This window comes from Pseudochaenichthys georgianus, chromosome 6 (genome assembly GCF_902827115.2).
Source record: "Pseudochaenichthys georgianus chromosome 6, fPseGeo1.2, whole genome shotgun sequence".
Lineage (NCBI taxonomy): Eukaryota > Metazoa > Chordata > Actinopteri > Perciformes > Channichthyidae > Pseudochaenichthys > Pseudochaenichthys georgianus.
Genome location: NC_047508.1, coordinates 17254113 through 17266743, shown reverse-complemented (window position 1 = coordinate 17266743; position 12631 = coordinate 17254113). Strand labels below are relative to the sequence as shown.

The 12631-nt window shown below is 40.5% G+C and overlaps 1 protein-coding gene across 2 annotated transcripts in view; it reads left to right on the top strand.

Annotated features, from left to right (window-relative positions):
- LOC117447882 (UPF0606 protein KIAA1549) overlaps positions 1–12631 on the top strand; it is a 43858-nt gene that overhangs the window by 810 nt on the left and 30417 nt on the right. For both annotated transcript variants that reach the window (XM_034084847.2, XM_034084846.2), the window contains exon 2: positions 325–602. In XM_034084847.2, coding sequence (XP_033940738.1) covers positions 470–602 — 133 coding nt within the window. In that variant the 5' untranslated portion in view covers positions 325–469. The remainder of the gene's footprint in view (positions 1–324; positions 603–12631) is intronic.

Genomic DNA, 12631 nt, shown 5'->3' with positions numbered 1-12631 from the left:
GTAAAAGGCCACGTGCATTAAGATTTATTTAGGTAATTACCTCAAATAAAATAAAAAATAGAAACGTAGCATTTCCTGAACAATTATGTATTTGTCCAAATATAATTATTGTATTCTAACTAACACCTCTGCCCCTGATATGATATATTGCCAACATTATTTGCTATGAGAATGTTACTTTAATCAAATACAGGTTTTGAATTCAATAAACATCTTCATTGTTTGGTTAACTTAAGTTCAGCAGCAGTTTCTTCCAACTAAAAGCTGATTAAATAAGTTATTATTAAGTAATAACAGAAAATGTTGCTCCTTTGTTTTCAACAGCCATTCTTCATTGCAGCATATGTTATGGAAGGAGGAGCCTTGAACTGAAGGAGACCAAACCAGGCAGCTGGATTTAACACAAACCTTGGAGTGAATCTTGTCTTCTCACCTTGTTGAAATGCCTTGACCGTGCCCCTGCCGTACCATGGCAGGTTTAGTCTCCTCTGTGGGTTTGGTGGTGATGCTCAAGGCTCTCATGCATGCCCATGGCCAGCGTGCAGTGTTCCTAGGGATGATGGTGTTGGTAACAGTAATCACAGCTGACTCACCTGTTGCAGGTAAGAGAACACCTTTTGCTGACTCACACAACACGATCCACTCATTTGTACCTTGTGTGTGTCATTCAACAATCAGTTAGCTCTGAAGCATTGACTAGTTCCCCAAGTTCAGTTCAAATTTCACTTGTAAGGTGATGAATAAAAGTGAATATGGTATCTGTGGAACAACAAGGGCCACATATAGTACCGCGCAACCAAATATGTGTATGGTGTATATAAGTAAAATAGCTTCATGTATTGCACTAGAAAGTATTGTTAAAGTGGGCCTTTTATGCTATTTGGGGTTTTCTCTTTCCTATGGTGTGTGTTTTTGTGCATGTAAATGGTCTGCAAAGGCTCAAATCCAAAGTTCTCTCCCACAAACTCCTGACATTGGACTCCTTTGTTTACTTCAGTAACATAGTGACAGCACTATGTAACACTTATTGACTTATTGGCTAGCGCTCCAACACATTGTATGTGATAGGCTAAGGGGCGGGACACAACAGTTGATCAATCACAAAAAAGCCGGCCAGCTAACCAATCAGAGCTGACTGGGTTTCAGAAAGAGGGTGAAAAGAGGTGCGCAGTATTGGAAAAATAAAGCATGTTGAACATTAAAGCATGTAAACATGTCACAAAATACAACTGAACCGGGAATTAGCATAATAGGACCCCTTTAACCAGTTGTGTGTTTGTGGTGGATTATTTTAATGGAATCCAGGATCCAAGGCAAGCGTTATAAAGATCTTAAATCAGAAGTTTAAAGCCATCTGTTGTTTCTTAACACCAGTGTTACGTTCCCTATTGGGCTAGGGGAACCAAAGGGAAGCGAGACGACCAGAGTGGTATTGGTATTGATTATAAGTGGTTTTATTATAAAGCAAGGTGTAACAAAATGGCAGGCAGGCAGCCTGAAACAAACAAAAGGGCCAAAAGGGCACAGGTTGACAGATAACCAAACTAAGGGAGGACTCAAAAGGAGTCTAACGACATACAGGGAAAATAAATACTAATATACTAAAATAGAGAACGAAACACAACCTCACTTCAAGAGTGGTACAACTAACAAAGGGAGTCTGGACAAAACACACAGCTAAACTAAAAGGCAACAGTCACAAAATCCTAATCTACTCTAAACACTAACTAAACTACTCTACACTCTAACTAAGCTACTCTAGACACTACTAATCACACAAGTTTAACCACAGAAGTCTATTAGAGCAAGTAGCGAGAGCTGTCCACATGTCAGAGCCTCCAGAGTGATGATTGTCCCCAGCTTTGTAGTCCTCTCCAGCAGGTGTGCTGGGTTTGCACAGGGATTGGAGAACGTCGGGCCGGCGTGCTCCAATCAGTGTCCTCGGAAGTGGACCAGGAGATGACAGCCAATGATGTTGGGGCAACCACACAGCTCATTTGCATAATCCCACACACAGCTGAAAACACTCAGGCAGATTTAATGAGCAGACAAACAGCATCGTAACAACCAGTGTGCAGGGCGGCAAGAGCATCACCTAAACATTTTACTTTCCTATATGTATCTTTCTTCAACCTTTATTTAACTAGGGTAGGTTTCCTTAGGGTGAATGCTTATCTTCAGCAATATTTGACATCTAGGAGAAGCTTAGTAAAAACCATAGTCTTGTTTGTTGGCCACTGAGGAGCTTCACTGGAGCAGTTGGGTTTATAGTGGCCTTGTACAAGGCCAACTCTACCAGTGACCTTCCAGTAATGAGATCACTATCTTAACCTTTAAACTCTTTCAAAGTCTTTTACTTAAAGGTCCCATGTCATGCTTTTACGGTTATTACCCGTCCCCTTGTGTGTTATGCAGCTTTTTCTGCATGTAAACGGTCTGCAGAGTCACACACCCTCAAAGTACACCCTGTAGCGAGTAAAACTCTAACACAGCAAAGACCTGTCTACAGTATGCTGCCCCAGAACGCCTCGTTGGGGATTTCTCTTTTTCCATTGTTTACTTCTTGGGTATAGTGACGTATTTCGGGTATAGTGACGTAACGTCCGCGAAGCCGTTACGTTTGGACCAATCCGCGGACTTCCTCACACACACACTCGGCGGGACGTTGCGAGGCTTGCTGCTGCGAGGAGCGGGACACACAGCAGAACTCAGCCTGGGCACACACACAAACTCCCAGCCAGGCTGCGGCTGTGTGTGTTTCGCGCTGGGTTTTGCTGTGTCTCGCAGACGGGCACTGGGCTGACAGGGAGGGGGGGCTGGAGCTCCAACAAGCCGTTTAGGACAGAGAGTGAATACACATACTATACAGAGATGCTGTATGAGAAACCAATGTGAGTTTGGAAAATTGCACAATATACATTTATTTTAGTAAACCTCAACAATGGAATTATGATCAGTAGAAATGGCCATGACATGGGACCTTTAAAGCACGTCTCTCTCTAAGAAGAGATGCCATACAGCCCTGAAAATGCAGCCGTTGTTTTTGCTATTGCTTTAGTAGTGTACCGAAAAGCAATATCTATGTTTTGAAGTTTACATCCGCATAAACTGACTTTATTTTCATTCAATAAAGTCAGTGCTTCAGCATGACCTCGGAAAGTTGAAGAGACATTCATGTTTGATTCTAGATTTTCACAACATGTTAATTTGCTCTATCCCTACATAACAGAGACTGTAACTGAGTTAAACCCCTTTTCAGTAATTAGGGGAAGAGAAAGGGTCTAAATCCATCCACTTGGTGGGTGTTTTCCCAAGGCTGACTTTTATAGATAGTGACATGATCCCATCAACACCCCTCCCCCGACACATTGCCCAGTGAAAAGAAAACGTTTTAAGAGAAGCCAACATCTCTTGATATCGTGTTGTAATAGGATTATGTAGTAAATGCTGGGGTGAAAGCCTTGTGCAGGAAACCAGGAATAAGTCAATCTTAAAACTCTCCCTCCATTCACAACTTTTTGAATGGAATGACCACCAACATTTCTTCAGTTTAATGCGGTTTAATGCATTAAAGGTGGGGTAGGTAATTTTGGAGAAACTGGCTCGAGATCGCTAGAATTTGAAAATACACAGCCGGAAAAAATCTGCCACTTCCTAATGCTACGTTCACACCGGACGCGATGCGATGTTTGGGGGCGGCGCGATTACATGTAAAGTCAATGCAGAGACGCGGACAGGCGCGAATTCGCCACGACGGCGAGCATGAAGCGGTGGACGCGAGAGTTCAATTTTTTCAACTCGAGCGTCAAATTGACGTGACGCGTTCTCGCGGTAGCCAATCAGCGGTGAGGATCTCAGCCTGCCCTTACTGACGTTCAACCAGAAAACATCAGCCATTAGCTGTTAGCAGTTAGCACACAGAGATCACAGCTCCTCATATCTGTTCAGAAACTGTAAAGAAGTTAAACAAGTACAAACCACAGACTGTCTGTGTCATGGCGAATACAGTCGCTGGTTTATTTATGTCTGTAGGCCGTTGTTATGAGTGTGGAGTGAGCATATACAACGTTAGCTTAGCCTGGTCGACCCAAGCTCCATTCAGAAAACAAACATTTTAAAAGGTTTTTCGCCTGCCGTCTGTCTGCAGACTTGTCAAAGCATTCATTCATGGTTTTTAACTAACCGGTATCAGTATGTTGTTACGTCGGCATCATTTAGAAACGTGTATTACAATTTAATCACGGTAAAATATGTTCATTTTGTTGTAGTTGTAGCTCCCGAGCCAGCGTGTCTTGTTTGAATGATGCGAGTAAACCGTAAACACAGCTGGCAGCCGCGGTGAAACTCGAGCGATTAGAGCGAATATTCGCATCGCGTCCGGTGTGAACGCACCAATAGACTAGAGTGATGCAATAGGAGCGTTTAGAGCGAAGCGAATATTCGCATCGCGTCCGGTGTGAACGTAGCATTACATAGCCCCTCCCCCAACACACACAAACGCGCACATGACCAATGAGGGCACGAGATAAGTTTGTGCACAGATGGAAGGCTGACAGGCAGGTAGGCCATCCAGTTATTTTAGCCGGGCCGGCTAAAATGATTGGTCGTGCTATTTACAGTGCTACGGCTTCCACAGATGACGTTTTTTTATGGATTTTTTGTCAAAGCACTTAAGATATTCATTGCTATCGGGATGTTAAGAGCATTCCATGGAAAAAGTGTATCTCGAGCCGGTTTCTCAAACTTACGGGCGGTTACGGGCGGTTAGTGAACTCCAGTTCGAAACCCGCCTCGGCCGCCACTGCCTCAGGCCGTTGTGTCCTTGAGCAAGACACTCTACCCGCATTTTCTCCTGTGGGTAATGTCCAAAGTATTGACATTTACATGTCTAATATGTGTAATATGTAATTGTAAAGCGCTTTGAGCACCTGTAAAAGCGCTCTAATTAAAAATGTAATCCATTATTATTATTACCTACCCCACCTTGTAAGACCGTGTAAGTCAGACAACCCCTAGACATGTTTTGCTCTGACGAAATTAACCTAATTTTTTAATTATTCCCATGTTTCGTCTTGACAGTGTGTTATACTGTCAAGAAATGTGGTGACGGTTGTATAATAAAGCTAGAACAAGATATTTTTCATATCCCAAACATAAGAAAAAAATGCCTGGTGTCACATACCATATACTTTGTAAATGATCTTATTTTTTACCTAACAACTTACCCAGTTCATAGAATGGGGGAAAGAATAAAGTTAAAACACATGTTGCTGCCCTTAATGATCTGCATTTACGTAGGAGTACTTCAAATCAAAGTCTCCTCATCTCTTATGGAAAGTATATCTTCTGGCAAAGCAGAGGCGTGTTTTATTTATATTCCTTTGTGGTTTGGATGATCGCTCTAAGCTAGATGCAACGGTTTGAGGAGCTTGTCATAGACAGTTTCTCTGTGGCCGACTGCAAACCACCGCATCACAAGAGCAAACATTTATCAGCCATGGATTGTACAGTTTTAAGAGAGCTGCACGCTGTTCTCAATTAGCCTGTGTTAAGCTCTCTAAATTATTGCTGCTTACTGGGAACATGAAGGGATCAGTCTTAAAAAAATAGAACACTATAATATGAGTCCGATGTTTGTAAAGTTTCACCTGTTTCAAATTAAGGCTGTTAATGTGTAAAACGATAGTATGAATCTCTACAGTATATTTAAATACAGTACGAACAGAACATTTCCTAGTACCGTTAGCATAAAAGACCTCAATACTACAACTTACTGTTGATTGTTTAACTCTTTTTCTCTGTATCGTCCACTTTTGCATCTTTTTACACATCCATCAAATGTAAACAAATGTGTTCTCATGCTTATTTCGCATTAAATGAAAATGAAATCGAATTTTATTTGATATTCCGCAAAGATAAGTGGTTCACTGGCAAGAATTTTTCACCGTTTTTCTGACTGTTGAATCAGTATCATATACACAGATCTAAGTTAATTAAGCTGTGTCGAAACACTGTTTCATTTGGGACATGATTGCTCCTTAAAACCTAGATTTAACTGCATCACTCATATATCATAGCTAAGGATCTTATAAGAACCTATACAACCTTCAACATTTTTGTAAAAGTCTTCCCCCAGAATGCCTTAGAAGTAAGTTATATTGTATGACAGGAGGTGCTCATTATCTTCACCAATTGCTTTACGGCTCACTTTAATTCATGCACTGGATGACAGATAACGGAGTATCGATATTCAGCAGTGAAAGCACCAGTCTCACAGCTTTCTTCTCACAGACTCTGAAAAGCAATCTTTATAGTGTCTAGGTCAAATAGAGCGTGGCGACCTCCGTATAATTGTTCCTCCAGATCCGACATCATACAGTAATTTCCCTCTTTCTTATACTTCCCTGCTTCTCCGCTCAACTTTCAGTTAAAGAAATAGTTCCACATCTACACCCGAGATCTTAAACCCCAGATCATAACAAATGTATAGCTTATAATTGTAAGCTTTATATGTGAAAACGCCAATGCAATTTGGCTCCATCTGCACTGCAGTAGCTGGCGAGTCGAACCCAGCAGAGTCCTGGCTGATCACCAGTGCAGTCAGTCGCCATGTGAAATGTGATCCGTGTGGGATGACAATATGGCCATTCATTATTCATTAGAGCTGGGAGCCAGTTGCAGATCAATGGGTAGAAGCTATCAAAAGTCAAACAGTGGCTCTCTCCAGGCCTGCAGCTTGACCAGAAATATATTTTGGAAAAGAGCCCATGGCTGACCCCGTCTCTTTACCCACTGACCTCTCCAGAGTGATCTGGCAGTGTGGACGCTGCTCTGCTGGACAAGGACTGGTTTGTGATATCAAGCAGACATTTTCAAATCAACTCTTTTATGTGACCAACTTTGTATTAAATCGTTATGCCTTCTTCACAAGATGGCACAAATATACAGATACACATTATATAAATAAAAATAAGGAAAACCCTTGCAATTGCATTGTTGGCAATAAGTCGTCTCCTGATCAACTTTGCATACACAAAGTGTTCATATATCTGCCTTTACAAGAAGGTCATAACCAAATGAGCAATTATTTTAAAAGCCGTTAATGTTTCTCCATAGCTTACAGATGCGATTGACAGTTCGAAGATGAATAAAATAAATAGATATAGGTTGATTAATAAAGAATTAGCTTTTATGGCATTCTTCAACATAATTACCGGTGTCCATTCGATATAGATACAAGTTATTTTATAACGGAGGATGGCTGTAGTCATTTGCTTAATTTTTTCCAGTTGTCCCCTTTTACCGTCATCTTACTGGTGGCTTGTGATGTGAAGGTACCATGGGGGTGGGGGGGGGGGCCGGTGAATGCACATCTGTTAGTGGTTTTGTGTACCCTTTTTTTGAGGCAATTTTCCACTGCAGTTTCAGCATCATACGAGTGTCCAAACGTAGCATGAATATTGTCTCGAACAACAATCTTATTTTAATCAGGGACCAGTTACTCAGAGATTTTTGTTGGTTTGTTTTTCCAGACAAACTTACCAATAAGTATAAAGTTTAGCTTTTCTTTACATTTTGTGATACAATATGTCTCTGGTTCAATAGACAGTCGCATTAGCTAATGAAATACCTATTTATTAAGGTTTTAGGGGAAAATAATCTAAAAAAAGTTATTAAACATTATTTAGACACTTAAAAAGAGAAGAACTACTGAGAACTGAATAGAAACATCTCTCTTGACCAAAGTTGGTTGTACATAACATAACCCCTCGGTAAGCTTTATTTATTACGACTAAAATGTCCTGACTGTGCTGTGCTGTGCTGTGAGCTTCTAACTAACGGTGTTGGGATCAACATTGAGGCCATATGTGCTGAACCCAAATCTGCTCCGATGAACTGCAGCTGATTATTTATATATTTGTTCAGAGCAGATGGTGCGGTTCTGCCAGGCCTCTTTTTGGCTACTTCAGGCTCAACATTTTTTTCTTTACAACATCACAGCAAGACCTGACAGTCAGTATGTCGCTGGACTCTGCTCGGAGATTTCCCGTGTTTCTGCTCACATATCACACAGAGATGAAACTTGCCCAGGAGACAGTGTTTGTTCTGAGAGGAGAAGTCGAGGAGGGTGCTGAGTGACACGGTCCTCTGGGCCTCTCTGGTTACAAGTCGTTGCCTTCCTGTCTGTCCAAGAAATCCGGACTGCAGAAAGTGAAGGAGTGTACCCACACTGTGCGTGTGTTTTTGTGTCATTTCTGAAAAAATGTCACACCAGCATTGCAACATCAAAATATTATAAAGTGGTTGTGAATGTTGGGTTTGAGTGATTCTGCTTTCATAAACTTAAGTTATTAAATCCGTAAATCTGTTATGCAGTAGCCCGACATCAAATAAATCCCCGAAGACTCGCTGAAAATGTTTCATAAAGTCACCTTTCAGATTCTCTCACTCTCCCTCTGTAACCTCTCTTCCTCTTTCTCAATAGTACTACTCCACTCCCCCTTATATCCTGCTCCCCCTCTTTTCACTCTCCCCTTCTTCTCTTATCTTAAAAAGTAGGCCCTCAGGAAAACAAAACAAGGGTCACATGAATATTTGATGAAGTGCAGACATGACCTCAGTCAGGTCTCCATTCTCATGCTCACTTTTAGCCCATTCACCTCGAAATTAACTCACGGTAAATGTTTGCAACCTCTCCATCTACAACACGTTATGTTGAGCTCACATTTAGGATTTGGATTAGCGTTGAAACCTAGATTCTATTTATATGATTTTAAATCTGTTCTCTAAACTTTCTCTGTTAGATGTAGGCTACATTGACCGTCCCGGAAGCAACCGGTTTTAGTTTAAATAATAAACTCACCCCGTATGAATTTTTTTTTCTGTGGGGGCTCCTTGATCTAATTGAACTGCACTGATGAAAACAATGGAATCTTTCCCATCTTAAAAGCTTCCCCGATAAACCAAATGTCAACACGGCCATATCTAGATTGTTCGACTGCACTCAGCGTACGCAGCTCCTGCCAACTGAAAAGAGCCAGTCACGCAAGGGGCTTAGCGGAAAACAGAACCATGTGTGGGGTTGTAGTTAGCTAGCATTAATACCGAAATACGCTTTCTTCTCCAAATTACACAACCATTAAATTACTTTTTGTTCAAGCAAAGAGCAGTCTGGCAAACATAGGACATGATATCATTAGAGGGCTCTGTAATTGGTATCTCAGGTTTCTCCACATACATGGGTGTATGTGTGCTTGGGTGCATTACTACTGTGTGGTGGGTGCATGTGCACATGAGCGCACGTCTGAGTTTCACAGCTGCTTGGCTCAAACTTGTTGTTTGCCTGCCATGGTAACCGTATTCCTAAATTAAGGTAGGCTGCTTCTTGTGAAAGAAAACCTGAATATCAGTGTTTAACAACTCAATTGGACCTCATGTTGTGTTTCTCTGAGTATGTGTACTTTGTTTGTCTATACAGCTCACCTTTTGCTCATCCATTCACCAACAATAACATATGTGGGCTTCACCCAGGCCAACCACATGCTTGTGGTTAATGTTTTGTCTCCAAGCAGATGGAGACAAAAAATTAATGTCTTTTTCCGCAAAAATTGCTGTGAACACAACAATTGTGTCCCTCAGTTTTCACATGCCCTAATAATTCACTTATCAGGTTAGGCTGCTGCCTTGTTTTCTCTTCCTCTATCAGTGAGGGCAGGGTCTGGTCGAGTAGAAGATATTTTTCTATGATCTGATGCGAGACATAAAGTATTTTGATGTTAACTATTTTATCAACTTTGAATCAGTAGTCATGAAAGAGCAGCAAAGACAAAATCAAGTCAGTCAAAGTCAACTTTAATGTCAATCTTCCAGTTTGTGTGTACAGACCTTTGGTACAGACAGAGATACCGAATATATATGGATATAGAATACAAAATTCAATTCAAAATATGTGTGCAAATATGTATGTATATACACAGTCAAAGACACATTTATACATGTGCACACATTAAGACGTAAATAAAAACACAACAATCAATATATACAAAATAACAGTCACTTCAATAATTGTATCTTACTTGGAGGATTTATATAATAATAATAATAATAATAGATGTAATTTGTTAGCGCTTTTACAGGTGCTCAAAGACGCTTTACAGATATAACAAATAAATATATAGTTAAAGTTAAAGTCAAATAATACAAAAACAATCACACATTAAAAGCCAGATTGAAGAGGTGAGTTTGTGAGTGTGTGTTGAAGGTGGTGAGGTCAGTGCAGTCTCTGATGGGTTGGGGGAGTGAGTTCCAGAGGGAGGGGGCAGCGACGGAGAAGGCTCTGTCCCCCAAGGTCCGGTGATTGGTGCGGGTGGGGATGGATAGGAGGTTGGCTTCTGATGATATATCTGTTTGTGTTAGTTGTTACAGGCTTTGTTTAAGACGCTATTATCTGCATTAATTCACAGTATTCTTGTTGTTATCCAGTCTCAGTTTTCAATATGTTTAAAGTTTACTCTGAGATTTTACATAAAGAGCACAGGAACATTTTTTAAACGTGATTAATTTCAATACATAAAGAAACGATGTCATTGCTCTAGTCTTGAAGTAACATGTTTTGGACAATGATTAACATACAAACAAGAACTTAAAAAAGCAATGCACAAAGCAAGTCATTCAATGTTTCTAATTTGAAATGAATCTAAACACATTGTTTCATTTGAGAAAGCTAAACAACCCCCCCCCCCCCCCCCCCACTGTGAGTGTCCTTTACGAAACATACTGTTTGCATTTTCTAAAGGTTAAATTCAAGAAAAACAAATGTGTCAATGATGGAAAGATTGCACAATAAGAAAACAAAAACATTTATTATAATAATATTAATAATCTACCATTCTTCTTCTTACGTCCTAATCTTACAGTAGTTAGGTTCCACTGGAGAAGCCAGGCACAGTAAGCTGGATATTAAAATGATCCATCAGAAAACAAGTTGACAACTCTTTTCAAATTAAAACAGATAGCAGCCGAAGCTTATAAAGAAATCTAGAAACTGAGTTGGCAAAACCGACCGCCTGTTTCTCCAGGCCTCCCTCCGAAGCTATTCCCCAAAAGTATCATTTGAAATGTAAAAAACCCATGGCTGGTGATACAGTAAAACTATAGACTGTATATATAAAGAGTAGAACATGTAATACACATGCAGCTGTCAAGCTAGCAGCTTGTAGGATTCTTCCAGAATTTCATTTGTCTGATTGTTATTTGGATGTTTGGAGTGTACTTCACAGAATGTAACTACAAAGATTTCTCAAATACATCACCCACCTTAGCTTCAATGTGCTATAAGCGATTTGTTCACACACACTGGGCCTCGGTAAGAGATGTTCTGAAGACTCAACACATATTGAGGTTAGGGGAGAGCTCCATAATATGATCTCATAAGAGTTTTCCAATATCCATCCTGGGTAAATGGGTTAGTGCTATTTCAGATGCGTGAACTTGTGTGCCTTCAGGCCTGTCCCTCCTCCGTCTCCCACTCTGTTCTGTCTCTTTCATCGTGGTCATTTTGTAAAAGAACATCACATCAGCCAGCCGCAGTAATAATCCCTCTCTTGTAGGAATCCTTTTTACATGATTGCTGGCAGTAATCCAAGTCTACAATTACAAGATGTATAAAACCAGCCAAGCTACACGAAGGGCCTTTCTTTGTGTATCATCTGCTCAAACATGCACAGTTTGCTTTTCACTGAATCAGCTGATATAGATGGAAATGTTTCAATAATGACCAAAGATGCTCCACACCACCTTTTAGAGAACAGCAAAGGTAAAGACGAGCACACTCACTGCTTCCACATACATGCCAGTCACTGCACTGCATCATCTGCAAGATTTACTATAATAACTGCTAAGAAAATATCACTCGTCGTCCCCGGCTTGATCTTCAATATCAGGATACATGTATTTATTATCCTTGCAAGAATGGAAGTAGTCATGACATACAGAGCTGCGTGGGACAAATAGTTCCCCGAATAGTGTCCTTGACATGCTTCTATACAAGAGAGGGTGTTACAGTCACAAGATGGAGGAATACCTGTTCAAAGCAGTATTCAATGTTGAGTTCAGATTAGCTAAGGCCTGCGTAAACAATAAACATGACAGTCATATGTCTATCTCCAAAGAGACTGAATCGTCATGTTAATTGTTGTCACATATCATATGCCTAAAACAGTGTCCTGACACTCTTCTAGGTAATCATACATCCTGTTACGTACACAGCTACGTAGGGCCTTGTTATCATGTGCTACTCTGATATTGGAAGAGTACATTCAGTATTTTCCCAATAACACAATTACAAACCTAGCTGTTTATAAACAGCACATAGTAGTAAATATACTACAACCTTGTAGTATTCGCTAACCCTAACCCTAACCCCTAACTTGTTCATTTGGCCAAATGCTAATTTAGTTCAGAGCGTGTACAAGGCAGCTATTCATTAGTTTAGTCGAGGCTCAAAGACACATCAAGGCCTGATGAATGGAAGTGGAATCTCATTAGCCTGGGATGTCTCATGTAATGAATAAATGAGAATCTCACTGCAGAGTAATAAGACAAAGTATTGTAACATTTTTGTGAGGAAGTG